Genomic DNA, 18,569 nt, shown 5'->3' with positions numbered 1-18,569 from the left:
TAAAAGGGCTCTCATAGAACTCCTGTGTCCCTTCCTATATGTAAGAATTCAATAAGAAGTCTGCAACCTGGAAGAGAGCGATCATCATGACCATGCTGACATCCTGATCACAGACATCCTGACACCAGAACTATGAAAATAAATTACTATTGTTTATAAGCTATTCCTTCTGTGATATTTTGTTACAGCAGCCCAAATGGACTAAGATGGGCATGGAATAAGAACAAAACTGGAGGAGACATCACACTTCCTGATTTGAAAATATATTACAAAGCTACAGTAATCAAAACAGCATGGTACTGCATCCAAATGAACATATAGAACAATAAAATGGAATAGTGTGTCCAGGAAGAAATTTGTACATCTACTGTCAATTGATCATCGACAAAGGTACCAAAACATATAATGGGGGAAAGATGGTCTCCTCAATAAACAATATTGGGAAAACTGGGTATCTACATGCAAATAAAAAGAAACTGGACCCTTATCTCACCTGACATATGAAAATTAACTCAAGATAAATTAAAAACTTGTAAAACTACTAGAAGAGAATACAGAGAAGGGCTTTTTGACTTTGCTCTGGTCAGTAATTTTTTTGCATCTATCAAAAGCACAAGCAAGCCGAAACTGGTTTGGCTCAGTGGATAGAGCGTCGGCCTTCAGACTGAAAGGTCCCGGGTTTGATTCCGGTCAAGGGCATGTACCTTGGTTGTGGGCACATCCCCAGTAGGGGGTGTGCAAGAGGCAGCTCATCGATGATCCTCTCTCATCGTGTTTCTAACACTATCCCTCTCTCTTCCTCTCCGTAAAAAAATCAATAAAAAAAAAAAATATTAAAAAAAATAGCACAAGCAACAAAAGCAAAAGTAGATAATGGGATTGTATCAAAATAAAAAACGTCTGCACAGAAAAGGAAACAACCAACAGAGTGTTAAACAAAATTGATAGCATGGAAGAAAATCTTTTCAAACCACATATCTGACAAGGGATTAATATCCAAAATATATAAGGAACTCATACAATTCAGTAGCAAAAAACCCCCCAAAATATTATAACCCATTTTAAAATGAGAAAAGAACCTGAATAGATATTTCTAAAAAGATTACAGGCAAATAGCCAACAGGTATATATGAAAAGGTGCTCAATATTAGGAAATATTAGGAAAATGAAAATCAAAACTACAATGAGATATCACCTCAAACCAAAAAGGCAAGTATTGGTGAGGATATGAAGAAAAGGAGAACTTTGTATATTGTTGGTGGGAATATAAATTGGTATAGCCATTATAGAAAACCATATGAAGATTCTTCAAAATTAAAAACAGACATACCTAGCTGGTTTGGCTCAGCAGATTAGAGTGTCAGCCTGTAGGCTGAAGTGTCTCAGGTTTGATTCTGGTCAAGGGCACATGCCCAGGTTGCCCACTCAATCCTCAGTAGGGGGTGTGAAGGAGGCAGTCAATCAACGATTCTCTCTCATCAATGATGTCTCTCTCTCTCTCTCTCTGAAATCAATAAAAATATATATTAAAAAGAAAACAGGCCGGTTCCGGTTTGGCTCAATGGAAAGAGCGTCGGCTTGGGGACTGAAGGGTCCTGGGTTTGATTCTGGTCAAGGGCATGTAGCTTGGTTTCGGGCATATCCCCAGTAGGGGGTGGCAAGAGGCAGCTGATCGATGACTCTCATCGATGTTTCTAACTCTCTATCTCTCTCCCTTCCTCTCTGTATAAAATCAATAAAATATATTAAGAAAAGAAAACAGAACTACCTTGTGATCAAGCAATCCCTTCTGAGTATATATTCAAAAAAAATAAAATCAGTAATCTTGAAGAGATACCTGTACTCCCATGTTCATTGAAGTACTAGTCACAATAGCTAATAATCTAAATGTCTATCAACGGGTAAGTAAAGGAAGAAAACATGAGAATATTATTCAACTTAAAAAAAGGAAATTTTGTCATTTGCAATTTCACAGAGGAATCCAGATGACATTATGCTAAGTGAAATAAACCCATGTACAGAAAGAAAAATACTGCATAACTTTACTTATTTGTGGAATTTAAAATAGTTAAAACTCACTGAAGCAGAGAATAGAATGGTGATTTCCAGGGCTGGGGGGAGAGGAAAATGGGGAAATGGTCAAGGAATGCAAGATGGTAAGCTCTGGAGATCTGGTGCATAGCAATGTGACTGCAGTTACCAATACATATTGCACAAGATGCAAGATGGTAAGTTCTGGAGATCTGGTGCCTAGCAATGTGACTGCAGTTACCAATACATATTGCACACTTTAAATTTGTTAAGAAGGCAGACCTTAAGTGTTCTCACCATACACACAGAGAAGAAAACAGTAACCAAGTGAGGTGATATTTATGTTAGTTAGGTTGATTATGTCGCCTATTTCACAATGTTTATTAAAACATCAAGTTGTATAGCTTAAATATATATACATTTTATCAATTGTACCTTAATAAAGATGGGAAAAATAAATTTATGATGGCTTATTAAAGAGAGTAGACTAAGGACTCCTTAGTGAAGTGGGAAACTTGAGTAAAATCCAAAAGAAAGTGATCAAACTAATGAAGATATTTAGGTAATAAAGTGGTGAAATGCTTAAATTAGATATTAAGGTACAAATATATAAGTATTTCTAAAATTACCTGTGATTAAATTTGGGGAAATAAAACAGCATTTATATATTAGAATATTAAAACCAAATTCTAGTAGGCCAGAATGAAAAAAGCAACAACAAAACCCACCAAGAAACACTTATAGAGGCTCTGTAAACTCCTAGCTTATACATATTACTCAGGAAACAGGGATTTCATGAGTAAATCACAAAATACAAATTCAAATATTTCACTGAAGTTGCTTTTCGATGGTAGAAAAAGCTTTCTATACAAACCAAAAATATGCACATAATTAGTTCACCATTAAGAAAAAGATGAATTTGTGTAAATAACCCCAGGAAGGACTTTTATAACTTCTCTATCTTTAAGGTGGGCTCTCTTTTATTTTAACCTAATAACCAGGTAGAAAAATGCTATTCGACAATGGAGAAGTTTGAACAAATATATCTGCTTAAAGAAGAGTCCCAGTGGAGAACCAAAGAGGTTCTATTACTTGTGAGAATTGTTATCCAAGAGAAAAAAAGACTAGTTCACTATGTTAGTTGAACAGATAATCTGACTTAACTCTGGAAAAATCAAGTAACTCATAAGCAAACATCTACAAAAATATACCTCGAATAATTCTTGCAAATGTTTTCTCTTCTCCATTGTCCTCCACATATACAATTTTTACACTTGCAAAAGAAGAAACAGGCTTTCCAATATGTGCTCCATGAATAAGTTCTTGAATATGTTTCACTCTTAAATTAGCTGTTTTCTCTCCCATTACAAAACTAAGAGCATCCATTACATTAGATTTTCCTGGGGACAAAAAGAGGGGAAAGGAGAGGAGAGAGAGGAGTTAAGTCGCTTAATGATAAAAACAAAAACAAAAAAAACCCCACCTTGTCCAGAGGCAAAGAAGCTAGGCCGCCAAAGGAAGTGAAATATAGCCAGTACACATCTAAAGAGTGCTGTCTTGTCTACATTCAAATTGCATGTGACGGAACTTGACGAAGATCACTGGTTTCTTCCATGCAGCTATGGTCAAGTATTAAGCAGTCTAAATTTAAGAATCTTAATGTGAAGATCTAAACCCCAACTCTCTCCCATTTTTTAAGCATTAAGCCACGGCAAATCATTTAACTTCCCTAACTTCAGTTATACCCATTTTATAAATACCAACTGTCATATTTTTTAAAGGGCTAACTATATCCAGGTTTCTCCCCAGCGCTAGACGAAGGCTGCTAGGAGATTTGTGACTGGTTCGAGTTGATGGTCAAGGAACATTATATCTAAAGTCAGAGGCTGCGGAAGCCAGTTGGGCTCAGTGGATAGAGTGACAGCCTGCGGACTCAAGGGTCACGGGTTCGAATCCGGTCAAGAGCGTGTACCTTGGTCACGGGCACATCCCCAGTAAGGGGGTGTGCAGGAGGCAGCTGGTCGATGTTTCTCTCTCATCGATGTTTCTAACTCTCTATCCCTCTCTCTTCCTCTCTGTAAAAAATCAATAAAATATATTAAAAAAAAAAAAAAAGGGAAGTCGGAGGCTGCCATGCTCTGACAGGCCTGTGGGCACCTGGATTTGCATTGGGGAGGGTTTCCACTCTGACAAGGTCTCACTGTGCCCACACGTGTGTCTAAACATAAAAGCTGTCGGAACGTTTCCGTGATTTTAAGGTTTAAAACAATGACGACAGGCGTTCAGATGAACGTCAGTGGGTCGTCGCTCAGTGAGTTGGGGAAGGGGTCACACCGAGTTTGGGCCTTCACAGGGCACAAGGCGCCCAGCTCCGGGGGACCCCGCGGTGAGTAACCGGGCCGGCTGCCTGCCGGGAGAGGGCCCTGCAGGCTGCACCCACAGTCCGCCACCCGCTCGTGGGTGCGGAAAGGGGTGCAGCCTCCCGGGGATGGGGCCCGGGGGTCCGGGTAAAGGTGTTTTCGCAGTGACCTCAGGATAGGTTGTCAGCTCGCAATGTGCGGTTCGAACTGCGAAAGCGCTGTTTTCTCAGACCCGCCATAACCCGCGCAGGCCGCGCTCCCGCGCAGGCGCCGAGGGCCGAGGTGCGTGTCCCGGGCCGAGGCCGGGGTCCGGCCACCTCCGGCGGCGGGTTCCCGGGGCGAAGAGCGCACAGGGCGCGGCCGGCGGGGGCGCCCCACGTGCCGCCGCTCAGGCCGGGGCCGCGAGGCCCGGGAGCCGTCCCCTCGGCGGCCTCAGCGGTAAACAGGCGGCCACACAGCGGCCTTCCGTGAGGGAAAGCACCGAGGCGCCGGGGTTCGGCCAAAGCGCAGCGAACTGCGTCACCGCCGCCATCGTCCGCGGGACCGGCCTCCCGGTCCGCCCGCCCGCGCCTCCGCGTGAGGAAGGCGGGGCCGCGCGGGCGATGGCGGCGGAGGGCGGCCTGCGGGCCGGGCCGGGGGCCCGGGGTGGGGCCCGCCGGGCCCCGGGGTGGGGCGAGCTCAAGGGTTGGGCCCTGAGTGCTGCTCAGGCCCGGCAGAACCGTGGGGCGGGTGAAGGGGAGGTAGGGGTGCGGGGGTGCCGGGCTGAGACCGAGGCCGGGCCGAGCAGCCCCTCAGGTCCCCTCAGGCCACGGAGGCCCGGACGCCTCGGGCGGGCGGAGGGGCCGGGCCCAGTTACCGGAGCCGTTGGGGCCGATGATGCAGGTGAACCTCTTGAAAGGGCCGATGAGCTGGCGGCCTCGCCAGGACTTGAAGTTCTCCACGAGCAGCAGCTCCAAACGGCCCATGGCTGCGTCCTCCCTCAGCGCCTCAGCGGCGTCCGCACGCGCTCGGCGGGAAAAGAGCGGGAAGGACTTCATAGCGTCTCGCGAGAGGAGAGCGAGAACACGGGGAGCCACGCCGTTCCTTAGCAACCGGGCTGTTTACGTTGCCGAGGAAACGTGGTCGCAGAAGGCTGTGTGGGAGCCTGAGAGCAGGTTCATCACCTCCTAGGGAGCCAGTCTCGATCGACCGATCGGGCTGCAGTTGTTCGATTTCCGTGGTCTTCTTTTTAACTCGTGCGTTTTTAAGGCTCTTAGAGCTTCCTGAGGATTCCCAGTCATGGATATAGTGCAGGACGACGACCTGGCACAGTCCTTTGGCTTGGCCAGGAGGAGACATGCGGAGCTGTGCAGGCAGAACCAGATGTTCAACGCCAGGAACAGGATCCTGGGGGTAAGACGCTCGCTTGTCCCCGCAGGGAAAGGGACCGGGGGGGGGGTGGGGGGCAGGGACTGGGGACGTGGAGGGGCAGGTGGGAGCGAGAGGGGGGTGTGGGAGAGAAGAAGAGATGAATCTCTCGAATGAAACTTGATCCAGGCCCAGCTGCAAATGGCAGCAAGCTGAGGATACATTGACTTTGCTGAAGATGAGAGAAACCTCAATAGAACAGTTATTCTCCCTACCACTTGCCAGACAGGCAAATGGAGTCCTGCAGTGGGAGGGAGTTGCCTGGAGTTTGTGGCCAAGGAGAGACTAGAATGGAGCTCTTCTCTCTCTGGGCCAGATTTTCTACATTGTCAGGGGCTCCTTCCAGTCCATTCATTTGACAAAATTCCCATTTTGTGGCAAGCCTGAGCTAGGGCCCGGAGATGAGGAGTAAGGCAATTCTTGACCGTCAGGGTTTATGGCCCAGTGGAGACATTAAATGTAGTGAAGGAGGGGAGCACAGACTGGGGCTGGAAGAGGGAATCAGAGAGGGCTTCCCAGAGGAGGTGATGTGCTATGAGGATGAGTACCTGTTAACTATGGTAAGAAGGAAGGAAGCTCTGAGGAAAGTTAAGAAGACATGCTGAAAAACCAGCTATAAGCAAAGGCATTCAGGTATGAAAAGACCTGGTGTGAAGCTAAGACAGTGGGGCGAGGATAAAGAGGTAAGTAGGATTGTTAATAATGGGATACATTTTCCGTTCCAGGGAGATAAAAAGACCTGGGATATTCAGGTGTGTGACCAGAAGATAAGAGAAGCAACTGAAAAAGCCAGACATGAGACGTTTGGTGAGCGTTGCCTGAATGTCTGTCTAGCAGTGTAGGGCCTTGTGCCTCAGACTCCAGCCCTCCTTCACCGGTGTGGAAGTTGGTCATTTTTACTCTCTTCCTCCTTTAAAATTTCACAATTGCTTGTGCTCAGCTAACCTAATGCACCAATTCTTCCTCTGTTAAAAGAAAATCAGCTATTGAATTCTTTGTGAGCTCTAAAAATATATATTTTGAGGATGAAGTATGTCTCCTCTCTTAAAAAAAACACAAAACACCCCCACACCAACTGGATATGAAAAACCTTAAACACAAACATTCTCTTCCAAGAGTTCAAGGTCTTCTGCCAGGGACAGCCCTTTACACTAGATGACACACTCAGACTCCCAGCTCGAGCCCCCAAGCTGAGTCAGAAGTAGACATAGTTCAGATAATGGTATTCTAGCTTTTAGATAAAATTTTCACAGCATTCTCATCATGTGCAACACTTTTGAGTTTATTTTAATAAAGCACTGTAAGAATTTTTAAAATAGGGAGAAGAGAGGGCCCCATGTTCTTACAGAACTCCCATATATACATAAGTAATAAATTTGGTTATTTTTTCCTGTTAAAAAATGGGGGGGGGGGAAGGGTACAAAATTTTATATACAGTGGGTACTCAAGTTTTTAAATATATGAAAGATATGCTTAGAAAAAGAAAGCAAATATGCCGAAATGTTGTAATGTGGTAATGTTGGGGTGATTAAATTAGGAGTGAAGTTTATTTTCTTTATACAGTTCTATGTTTTCTTAATATTTTACCTTTTATATTTTTAGTTTAAAAATAAGTCAAACTTACAAAATGATGTGACACACACATATGCACCAACCACTAGATTAGATGTTATCTTTTTGCCAAATGGGCTTTAGATATATTTTAAGAATGTTTTTAAAAGATATTTGTATATTCCCCACCCTGTCATTCTGCTCTTCTCCCCTCTTCAGAGGGGCGCACCATGCCCATGCCTGTGTTTTGTACTGGTGCCATTTATGTATGTACCCACGACCATCAAAAAGTTTTTTGTATGTGTTCACAATTTTACATAACTCATGTAATATTGAATGGATCCTTTTTAACCTTTAAAAATATTCAATTTTGTATTTTTTAAAATCCTCACTCAAGGATATGTTTTTATTGATTTGGGGTTTTATTTTATTTTTTTAGAGAGAGAGGAAGCGGGAGGGAGGGAGGAAGGGAGAAACATCAATCAGTTGCATCCCAAATGAGCTGAGCCCCCACCAGGCTTTGAATCTGAAATCTAGGCATGTTCCCAGACCAGGCACTGGACTCAAAACCTTTTGGCAGTCTAATCAATGCTTCAAACCTCAGAGGGTAGGGGAGGGCGGAGGTAAGGGGAAGAGATCAACCAAAGGACTTGTATGCGTGCATATCAGCCTAGGCAATGGGCACAGACACCAGTGAGGGCATGAGTGAGGGGTAGGGGGGGAGGAAATGGAGGGATACGGACACATATGTAACACCTTAATCAATAAAGAAATTAAAAATAAAACATCTTTTGGTGTATGGGATGACCTTCTAACCAGCCGAGCCAAGGCTTAGTGTTGTATTTTAAAATGTAATCCATGACCTGCATTTTGAATATTCATTTTAATTGTTCTCTGATATTGTTTTATATGAATTAAACAGTTTCTTTGTCCTTTCCCCCCATGGATGGCTGATTTAGATTTATCCTGTTTTGTTGTTGTTGTTGTTTGTTTTTATGTGTGGGGTTTTTTGTTTTTTTGTTTTATAATTGCAAATACCGCTGCAATGACTACCCATGCGTATGTCCCTGGGTACCTGGCTGAAGGGACCTGGGAAGTGAGCTTGTTAGGTCACAGGATAAACGTGTTTTCATTTTTATGGGATATTGGCCAATGGCTCTCCAAAGTCATCAATGAACCAGGTTACACTCCCACAAGCCGTGAATGAGGAATCTCATTTCCCCACATGCGGATACATGCTATTAGCGTTTTTAATATTTTGCCAATTTTGGGGTGTTTCTAACCACCATGTAGAGCTGGTCATCTTTTCACAAGTTTATTGATTATTGGAGTTTCTTTATTTGCCTGTTCCTATCCTTCGCCCATTTTTGGTTGGGCTGCATGCTTTCTCCTGTTGCTTTATAGGTGCGCTTGGTACGTTCAGGATTCTAATCCTTGAGTGGCTGTTACGCTGCAGGAGGGTGGTATTCCTTTTAGGATCACTAGAAACTATTTTTTAAAGTGGAGTCCAATAGATTTTTCCCACCGAACCTGACGCTCGCGGACAATCTGTGTCTCTTCCAGCTGCCGAACGGAGGCACGACGACAAAGCCACGTGCATCCTGGAGAGCCGGGAGCAGAGGGGGCGGCGGGGCCTCCGCAGGGCGCTGGCGGACTTCCAGCGGGGCTCGCAGCGGCCGGAGACGCGCCGGGAGTTCGACCTGTCGGACCCCCTGGCCCGCAAGGGAGAGCTCCCGGCACGGCGGCTGGACAACGACGTGCGGAACTCGGTGTCGGGGATGCAGCGGTTCCTGGGGGAGGATCTGCACTGCCGGGAGCGGCGGAGGCTCCAGCAGGAGCAGAACCGAGAGTGGGCCCTGCAGCAGCGGAGGGCGCGGGAGCAGGCCCGGGCCGACCAGAAGCGCGCAGGTGAGGGAACCGAGCACAGGCGCCGATTTCCACGCAGACCCGCTCCCATTTCTGTTCTCTGAGTTTTACCGTGCGCTGCTGGGGCCGTGGAGGGAGAGAGGCGCCAGGACCTGTGGTCCAGGGCGGACACGTCCCCGGCCACTCGGCTGTCACGCAGGACACACCGCCTGAGCTCCTGGGGGTGCCGGGCCCCTCGTAACTCCAAGCCAGCCCCTGCCCTCGGGCTGTTTACCGTCTGCAGGGAGACCGGGACCCACAGGGTGCAGCCTCTGTCAGGGCGAGTCCGAGTGCGCACCTGGCCTCCCCCCTCTGCCCACGGGGAGTTCTCACACTCGCCCAGGCCCAGCCCCGTCACCTTGACTCTTCGTTACCCCAAAGGCTACCTCGGGCCCAGCAGGCCGCCGCCCAGATCTCACTGCCTTTCCCACCTCAGGGGCCAGCCGTCCCAGCCGGAGTGCTGCCGTGGCCTCTGCCCTCTCCCCGCTGCCGTCCCCTGGGGACCTGTCTCTCCAGCCCCGCCCTCCCACCCCTTTCCTCCTTTACCTCCCACCGCGTTGCTCAGGGCAGGCGTCTGGCTGTGCGTGTGCCATTCCTCTCCCGGTGCCATGTCCCAAGCGCCGTGAAGGCGGGGCTGTGTCGGTTTTGCCTCTGCTCCTTCCTCAGCGCCGGCCCATCGGTAAATATCTGCGGGAATGATGCTCACAGGGCCGTGGGAGGCCCAGCCGTCCCCAGGAGCTCCCTGCGGCCATCTCCGGCTGGGCCTTTGCCTCCGCCTTGGGCCTGGTCCTCGAGCTGGACCCCGGGGCACCACAGCGCACCTCCCACACCCTGGGGACAAACCTGCGTGTCCCCGGACTCCTCCCCCTTCCTCCCTCACACAATGACGCCCCCTCCCTTTAGTCACACAGAGCCTGGGGTCCTCCTGGACCCCGTCTTGTCTCCAGGGCCTCCTCACTGTCCCTCCTCACCTCCCGCAGACATGGACTGTCCACATCTCCCAATCTGCTGTCCCCACGGCCGTGCCAGCCCGCCTCCCTGCCTGCAGGGACCTCACCGAGGCTTTCTCGTTCCCTTCCTGCCTTGCTCCTCTCTGTGCATTCTCACAGCGGAGTGCTGCTTCCTAACAGTGTCCAGCGGACGGTGTCCCCCAGGCCCTCCGCCCGCTGACACCCTCTCGTGGCTCCCACTGCATCTGGAATAGAAGGCAGAGTCTGCCGTAGCCTGCAGAGCCCTGCACGTGGCCCTCCGCCCAGCCCTCTGCTGTCACCTCCCCGGGTCCCAGCCTCTCCGGCCGACTGGCACTTCGGGTCCCGACCAGTGCCTTCCCACTCCCGCCCCTCCGCGCCAGCTCCGTCCCTCAGGGCTGAGCAGTGCCGCCGCCTCCGAGAAGCTGACTCTGCCGTCCACCGCCTGTCCGGGGCTCCCCCGCCCTCCCGGTGGCCTCTCCCTGGCTCGGTAGCGCTGAGCAGTCGGCAGTGATGCATCTGTTCCGGCGCTTGCTTGCTGGTTCCCTGGCTCCTCTCCTGGGCTGTAAGCTCCCGGATGGCACCCCTCCAGCCCGTCTCCCCGCGGGTGTGGGCGGCCCAGGGAAGGGCCGGTGACGCCGGTGAGGGGGGAGCCGGCGGAGAGCCGAGGCCAGCGTTCACCAGGGAGTTTGGTCCTTTTTCCTTTAAGAGAGTTTGTTGGGAGGCCCCAGTGAGGACAGCCAGGTAGGGCTCAGGGGCACAAGTATAACCCATCGCCTGTAGAGGCCTTTGTTTCTGGAGATGCAGAGACCCTCGGGCACACACCGTGGGCAGAACCTCTTTATGACCGACCTTTAAATGTAACAGCCCTGCAGGCAGCACCGCCTGCCTCACAGGAGAGTCTTCCTGGACGGTTGGCTCCTTTTCCTCCTCATCCTCCTCATTGTCCAAGTGCTGCTGCCCCGGCACCCTCCTCCGGAGCCCTGCTGTCCCTACGCAGACTCCCTCTTCACTGGGCTCCCGTCGCCCTGCGGCTGTGAGGAGGTGGTGGCCCGAGACGTGGAGGCCCAGCAGCCCGCTGCTCCCTGTCCAGGACCACAGCCCACACCACCAAGCCACCACAGGCACTGCCCGTCCACGGAGGCGGTGCCCGTCCACGGAGGCGGTGCCCGTCCACGGAGGCGGTGCCCGTCCACGGAGGCGGTGCCCGTCCACGGCAGCCGGTGCCCGTCCACGGAGGCGGTGCCCGTCCACGGAGGCACTGCCCGTCCACGGAGGCGGTGCCCGTCCACAGAGGCGGTGCCCGTCCACGGAGGCGGTGCCCGTCCACGGAGGCGGTGCCCGTCCATGGCAGGCACTGCCCGTCCACGGAGGCACTGCCCGTCCACAGAGGCGGTGCCCGTCCACGGCAGCCGGTGCCCGTCCACAGAGGCGGTGCCCGTCCACGGAGGCGGTGCCCGTCCACGGAGGCGGTGCCCGTCCACGGAGGCGGTGCCCATCCACGGAGGCGGTGCCCGTCCATGGCAGGCGGTGCCCGTCCAGTAGTGCTGGCAGCACTCGGGGCCAGGCACTGAGGGGGAGCTTTACTGAATGAACTCCTGGGGTGTCCCTGGGCCGCAGGCACCGGGGTCTGTGGGTGCGGGCGGATGGGGGGCGGACACGGGCACCGCACCCCCGGGGGCAGTGGGGTGGAAGCAGCCGCAGCTCTCCGCCTGCTTGCAGAGGAGCTGTACACGGAGACCCGGCTGCAGTTCGACCAGACGGCCAAGGACTTGCAGAACCAGGAGCTGGCTGCCAGGAAGGCGGTCTGCGCCGCCGTGAAGGAGTTCAACAAGATGCAGGTGACCGGGCTGGGGGGCAGCCCCACCGCCGCCCAGCTCCCCTGTCCCGGGCGCAGCCCGTTCACACAAACCGGAACCCGACAGGAAGGGGGCGCCCAGCCACAGAGACGGACTGGGGGGCCTGTGCCCTGGGGTGGTGTCAGCTCATCTCGAGGGCGGCGACCTCTGCCCAGACGGTGCCCGCGGGCACTGCCCGCCCCGTCTGGTTCGGTTCTTCCCCAGCCTCGGGTCCCTCCTCACCAGCAGCAGGCGCACAGCACTCGGGAGGGGGTCTCCTGACAGCCCCTCGCCCTCAGCGCTGCCAGATCCTCACAACACTCCCCTCCCCGCCTGCCCCATGCTGAGGGGCTTCGGTTCTCCGTTCCTTTTGAAAATCAGACTTCCCTAAGGTTTTCTTTTCTTTTCTTTTTTAATTGATCTCAGAGAGGAAGGGAGAGGGGGAGAGAGAGAAACATCACTGATGAGACAGAATCATGGATCGGCTGCCTCTTGCACACTCCCCACTGGGGATCGAGCCTGTAACCCAGGCAGGTGCCCTGACCAGGAATCAAACCCGGGACCCTTCAGTCCGCAGGCCAATGCTCCATCCATTGAGCCACACCGGCTGGGGCCAGGTTTTCTTTTCAAACGCAGCTCTGTTCCTGGGTGGGAGGGAGGATGAGCTGCATGAGCAGGCCGCCGTCTGCAGTGGGACATGGGAGATGGTCCCGGCAAGAAGGAGGGGGAAGCGGAGCGCTGCTCACATGGATTCTCAACTCGTCTTTTAATCTGTTGTTTGGTTAAGCCTCACCCAGTGAGATTTTTTCAGTGATTTTCAGAGAGGGCGGAGGGGGGAAGGGGAGGGAGGAAGAGGAGAGAGAGACACGTCAATGTGTTGCCTCCAGTACATGCCCAAGCCAGGGTGGGGCTTGAACCTGCAACCCAGGTATGTGCCCTTGGCGGGGATTGAACCCGAAACTCTTCGGTGTGTGGGCTGCCGCTCTAACTACTGAGCCATGCTGGCCAGGACAACCTGGTCATTGTTTTACACGTGTGTGCACGCCTGAGTGTGATTATGAAGCACAGGCTAGTTTATGGTCTCCTGGCACCGTTCTGTAGACGGGAGGGGGTGGGATTAAGCCCGGTATCCTGGCCACAGGCAGCTGCCCTCCGTCACTGTGCTCAGCAGCCCTGCAGAGGGGCGGGCCAGCACACGCAGCTGAGAGAGAGGGTCTTGGGGGGCCTGCCTCGTAGGGAGCCCAGCACTGATTGGGCCTGCTCTGGCCAGTCCGGACACGGGCCCCCAAACCAGCAAGCCCAGGGTCTGATCAGCCTTCCCTGAGCAGCAGGTGCTCATGTGGTGCATCCAGCTGCCACCTCATGGGCGCCCCCCGCCCTGCCGAGTGCCCGCCTGCCCATCACCGAGAGACCTGGTAACGCTGAGGAAGGTCCAGTCCTCCTGATTGGCAGAGAAAGGACGGCAGCCCGGAGTGGGGAGCGGCTCCAGGTGGCAGGGCTGCCCGGCCCCTCCTTCCGAGGGGAGCAGGGGTCTGGCCAGGCGCTTACAGGTGCCCGGGCCTGTGGTGGGCCGCGCCGGGAGTTCTGAGGGGGCAGTGTGTGTTCACCTTTGAGGCACTGCTGCTGCTGGCACTCAGGGGTGTTCTTTGTGGCCTGTGGCCACATCAGGGTGACAGGCCACAGGGTGGGGCTCAGAGCCCGTCCATTGAGTGAGGCCCAGCCAACGTGCAGCAGAACAGTGCAAGGCCTGAAGCAACTCTGCACACGACCAGCAGGTGGCGCCGCTGAGCCAAGCCCGCAGGCCTAGTGCTGGCAGCATGTCCTGTCCCTGCTCCCTGGCGCCTGTAGCTGTCCTCCCTGCTTGGCCCCGGGGCCATGGGCGGTGCCTCTCCCTGGGTCACTCGGAGCATCTTCCCTGATGTCTCCCCGCCCAGGCCTTGGAGTCAGCGGAGAGGAAAAGTCTGGAGAAAAAGCAGGAACAAGAGGACGACATGGCCCAGATCGTCAACCTGCTGCGCGGGGACCTGCTCTCCGAGGACCCGGAGCAGGCGGCCAGCTCCTTCGGGCCCCACCGCGTGGTCCCCGACCGCTGGAAGGGCATGAGCCGGGACCAGCTGGGCCGCATCCGCCTGGAGCAGCAGCAGCAGATGCAGGAGAAGATGGTGCTGCCTGGCGCCCCCTTTTTCCCCCCAGCCCCTCCCTCTCCCCCCCAGCCCCTCCCTCCTCCCCTGTCCCCTCTCCCCCCAGCCCTTCCCTCCTCTCGTCCCCTCTCCCCACAGCCCCTCCCTCCTCCCCTGTCCCCTCTCCCCCCCAGCCCTCCCTCCTCCCTGTCCCCTCCCTCCTCTCCCCCACAGCCCCTCCCTCCTCCCCTGTCCTCTCTCCCTCAGCCCCTCCCTCCTCCCCTGTCCCCTCTCCCCCCCAGCCCCTCCCTCCTCCCGTCCCCTCTCCCCCACAGCCCCTCCCTCCTCCCCTGTCCCCTCTCCCCCACAGCCCCTCCCTCCTCCCCTGTCCCCTCTCCCCCACAGCCCCTCCCTCCTCCCCTGTCCCCTCTCCCCCACAGCCCCTCCCTCCTCCCCTGTCCCCTCTCCCCCACAGCCCCTCCCTCCTCCCCTGTCCCCTCTCCTCCACAGCCCCTCCTCCCCTGTCCCCTCTCTCCCACAGCCCCTCCCTCTCTCCCACAGCCCCCCCCACCCCACCCCTTCCCTCCCAGGTGCCAGCACAGCTGCCCTCCAGGGGTTCACGTTGCAGGAGGGCGGTGACAAGGGCCAGATGCTAGGGTGGTGGGTGCTGGGGAGGAAGTGAGGCTGGGAGCGGGCTGCTGGGCCCAGTGGGTCGCCAGGAGCCTGAGGGGTGACACTGGAACGGAGACCGGAGTGGGAGGAGTGAGCGAGCCATGTGAACTCTGGGGAAGGACACCGGGCAGCTGAGCGGCCGGGGCCAGGGCCACTTCCACAGCCCAGCCGCCTGGCAGGAAGGCGGCCACTGTCCTGAAAGCAGCAATTTGCACTGATTTCTGTGAAAAATGGGCAATCAGGAAAGCACAAAAGGGAAAACACACACGTTAAGTCTCACCACACAGAACACCCCGCCCCAGCCCTCCGCCCCTCCGCAGGGAGCTGGGGGTGAAGCGTCTGAGCCAGGCCCCGGGCGGGAGTGGCCTCGTGCAGGTGAGGGAACAGGTGCAGTGGCCACCGTCCTCGCCCTGCGGCTGGCCACGCCGGGCTCCGCCTGCCTCCGTCCCTGGGGGGGCCTGGGCCCTGTGGCCGCGGACCGCCCTGCCCCTCTGCAGGAGGGGCCCCCCGAGCCTAGGGAGGGAGGAGGGCTCGCTGCAGGCCCAGGTCCCCCAGCCCTTGCCAGCGGGGCTGACGAAGTAACTCAGGTTGGCACGTCTGAGTGCAAACCAAGCGCAGGGTTTGGCACCCCCCAGCTGCATTACCAGTTTCCTCTCCTCGGAGCCAGTGGGCCTTAGAGAAGGCCTGGCAGGCAGTGAGGAATGAGAGCCCTCGCTGGTGTGGCTCCGTGGATAGGGAGTCAGCCTGCGGACCCAAGGGCCCAGGGTTCGATTCCTGTCAAGGGTACGACCTCGAGGCAGGCTCCTCCCCAGGCCTGGGCCCTCATTATGGCTCGTTTAGGAGGCAACCAATCGATGTTTCTCTCTCTCTCTCTCCCGCTCTCTAAAAAGCCATGGAAAAATGACCTCGGGTGAGGATTAAAGATAAAAATGAGCTAAGATTCAGAAATTTACCCCTGAGGTCATGATCTCATTGTAGCTTCAGAAAGTTCTAGAAGCGACCAGGTGGTCCCAGTGCTCAGCCAGGAGCAGCAGCCCGCCCACCTGTGTGCCTCCCAAGTGTGGGAAGGGCCGGGCACCTGGGCTGAATGGGGGAGGGCAGCCGCCCCGGAGCCTCAGTTTCCCCGTCTGTCCAGTGAGAGGCAGTTCTCCGGTTCCGGGCCCCCTGGGGACGGTGGGAACGCCTCACCTCTCTCCAGCGGCTCCAGGAGGAAGAGCGCCAGCGGGACGAGGACTGGGACCGGCAGAGGGTGGAGAAGGCCCGCGCCGACCTGCTGTGCGAGCGGCAGCAGCTGCGGCAGCAGCGCCTCCTGCGCAGAGCCCTGGACGGCAGCAACCGCAGCCTGGCCGCCGAGCAGCGCCTGCAGTGGGTGCCCGGCTGCAGGGCGGGGTGCCGGGCGGGGCGGGGGGCAGGGTGCTGAGCAGCAGAGCATGGAGCAGGCTCTGTGCTCCCCGGGCTCCTGTCCCCCGTCTCCTTCCCCCCCCCCCCCCCCGCCCCAGATCTTTCCCCAGAGGGTCTGGGTCTGAGATGCGTCCTCCACAGGAGGCTCCTGGTGGCGGTGGCAGCTTGGCTGTGGCACGGCCTCCTGGCACAGAGTGCCAACCGCAAGGGGGACAGGCCCAGAGCGGAAGCCAGAAATTCAGGGCTTGGGAAGCACAGGCCCCACAGACCATCCTGCCGACACCCCTCCCCGGGGTCCTCGCCTGGGCCCGGGACCCCCGGTGGCTGGCACAGGCGCTGGTGATGGGTCCTGGGAGGGTGCCAGGAGCCCAGGGCGGGGTGCTGGGAGAGTCTGAGACATGGAGGAGGCAGTGCCCGCCGCCCACTGAGGGGAGGGCTCCTCTGGGCACAGACAGGCCACGAGGGTGGCTCAGGGACTGTCCCCAAACCCAGTGCCGATGACTGGTCTCTGCCCTCCACGCTCCTGGCTTGCACTCAGAAGGGACCCCGCCCGTGTTCCTCCAGTCAGACCTGGGGGTCCCTCTGTCGCTTCTGTGGCTGACAGGGCGGGGAGACACGTGCTCCCCAGCCACGCCGTGGAGAGGGGACCCTGGGATCAGCGAGGGCCCATAGTCTGGATGCTCCTGGATGACCAGACGCAGTGGCAGCCAGCCCGGAGGCAGCCTGGGCTTAAAAAGAGGGTGGGCTCTGCCTTAGCTGGGTTTGCTCAGTGGTTAGAGCGCTGGCCCTCAGACTGGAAGGTCACAGGTTGGATCCCTGTCCCAGTCCAGTTGGGGCGTGTGCAGGAGGCAGCCAGTCTGGATGTCTCTCTCACATCGATGTTTCTCTCTGACTCTCCCCCTCCCGCCCACCCTCTCGGGGTGAGGATTAACAAGGGCGGCTCTGTCACAGAGGGGGCGCCAGGCCTGTGCTGAGGTTCCCCCTGTTCCATCACCAGGAGGCAGTACATGAAGGAGGTCTGTACGAACCGGGCCTCGGATGACTTCTTCACCCAGTTCAACACCCGGAGTCGATGAGAAAGACACCCCCCCCCCCCCCCCCGCATTCATATAAACGCCGTCACCCTGGAGAGTCGTTTATTAAAAAATACACTCGTTGCCAAAATCGGTGTGGCTCAGTGGATAGAGCGTCGGCCTGCGGACTGAAGGGTCCCAGGTTCGATTCCGGTCAAGGGCATGTACCTTGGTTGTGGGCACATCCCCAGTGGGGGGTGTGCAGGAGGCAGCTGATCGATGTTTCTCAGCGATGTTTCTGGCTCTCTATCCCTCTCCCTTCCTCTCTGTAAAAAATCAATAAAATATATATTTTAAAAAAACACACTCACCCTGCCAGGTGGCTCGCTGGGTTGGAGGGTGGTCCCGTACCCCAAAAGGCTGCAGGGTTGACTAATTGTCAGGGCATATACCTAGGTTGAGGGTTCGATCCCTGATGTTTCTCTGGTGTTTTTTCTCTTTTCTCTCTCAAAAAATAAAAACAATCCCAGGCGAGGGCTAGCAAACACTGCTTTTCCAGAGTCCCCGTAGCTTCCCCTCCCTGCCTTCCCCAGGAGGGGGGAGCGATGGTTCGGGTCAGTGCGGCTCCGAGCTCCAGAGCGCGCTGGGCGAGGGGAGCCGGGATGGGCGTGGCCTCCCCCCTTGGGGCCCCTCCTTGGGGGCCCCTCCCCGGGAACCCCTCCCAGGGGGGCCCTCCCTAAGGACCCCTCCCCGGGGACTCCTCCCCGGGGACCCCGCCCTGGGGACCCTCCGTGGGAGCCGGACAGCCCGGGGTAGGACCGGACTCCCCCGCGCTCCAGGGGCGGAGCCGGAGATGCGTGTCGGGTGATGGCCAAGCTCAGGCCTCGCGCTGCGGGGCCCTGGGGTGAGCCCTCCACCCACCCCACCCACCCCTCCCCGGTGACACCACAGCGGGAGCGGGTCAGTTTCTGACCCCCCAAGGGGAGCGGCCACCGCCCCGGGAAGGGGCTGCCCGCCCGGGCGCTCGGCAGCAGGGAGGATGAGGGGTCTGCCTCCCGCGGTGAGACCTGGGCAGTGTCCCTTCGTCACACCCACTGGCGGCATCCCGTCACGTGACCGCGCCGCGGTGCAGGCTGGGAGACCGCCGCGGTGCAGGCTGGGAGACCGCCGCGGTGCAGGCTGGGAGACCGCCGCGGTGCAGGCTGGGAGACCGCCGCGGTGCAGGCTGGGAGACCGCCGCGGTGCAGGCTGGGAGACCGCCGCGGTGCAGGCTGGGAGACCGCCGCGGTGCAGGCTGGGAGAC

At 55.9% G+C, this 18,569-nt stretch overlaps 2 protein-coding genes across 2 annotated transcripts in view; one reads left to right on the top strand and one right to left on the bottom strand.

The window, feature by feature from the left end:
- SMC1B (structural maintenance of chromosomes 1B) overlaps positions 1-5,356 on the bottom strand; it is a 45,985-nt gene extending 40,629 nt beyond the window's left edge. Inside the window, exons 1-2 of the mRNA XM_036420261.1 lie at positions 5,248-5,356; positions 3,243-3,431 (exon numbers count right to left, since the gene is read on the bottom strand). Of these exons, the coding sequence (XP_036276154.1) occupies positions 3,243-3,431; positions 5,248-5,356 (298 nt within the window). The remainder of the gene's footprint in view (positions 1-3,242; positions 3,432-5,247) is intronic.
- Positions 5,357-5,535: 179 nt separating this feature from the next.
- On the top strand, positions 5,536-17,402 carry RIBC2 (RIB43A domain with coiled-coils 2). Its single transcript, XM_036420260.2, has 7 exons — positions 5,536-5,783; positions 6,524-6,605; positions 8,913-9,257; positions 11,945-12,063; positions 13,995-14,222; positions 16,051-16,217; positions 17,251-17,402. The coding sequence occupies exons 1-7, from the start codon at positions 5,670-5,672 to the stop codon at positions 17,327-17,329; spliced, it is 1,134 nt and encodes a 377-aa protein (XP_036276153.1). The 5' UTR covers positions 5,536-5,669; the 3' UTR covers positions 17,330-17,402.
- Positions 17,403-18,569: the final 1,167 nt, after the last annotated feature.

Source organism: Pipistrellus kuhlii, unplaced genomic scaffold (genome assembly GCF_014108245.1).
Source record: "Pipistrellus kuhlii isolate mPipKuh1 unplaced genomic scaffold, mPipKuh1.p scaffold_m20_p_64, whole genome shotgun sequence".
Taxonomy (NCBI): domain Eukaryota; kingdom Metazoa; phylum Chordata; class Mammalia; order Chiroptera; family Vespertilionidae; genus Pipistrellus; species Pipistrellus kuhlii.
The sequence above is the reverse complement of the archived record's forward strand: the minus strand, read 5'-3'. Positions and strand labels throughout refer to the sequence as shown.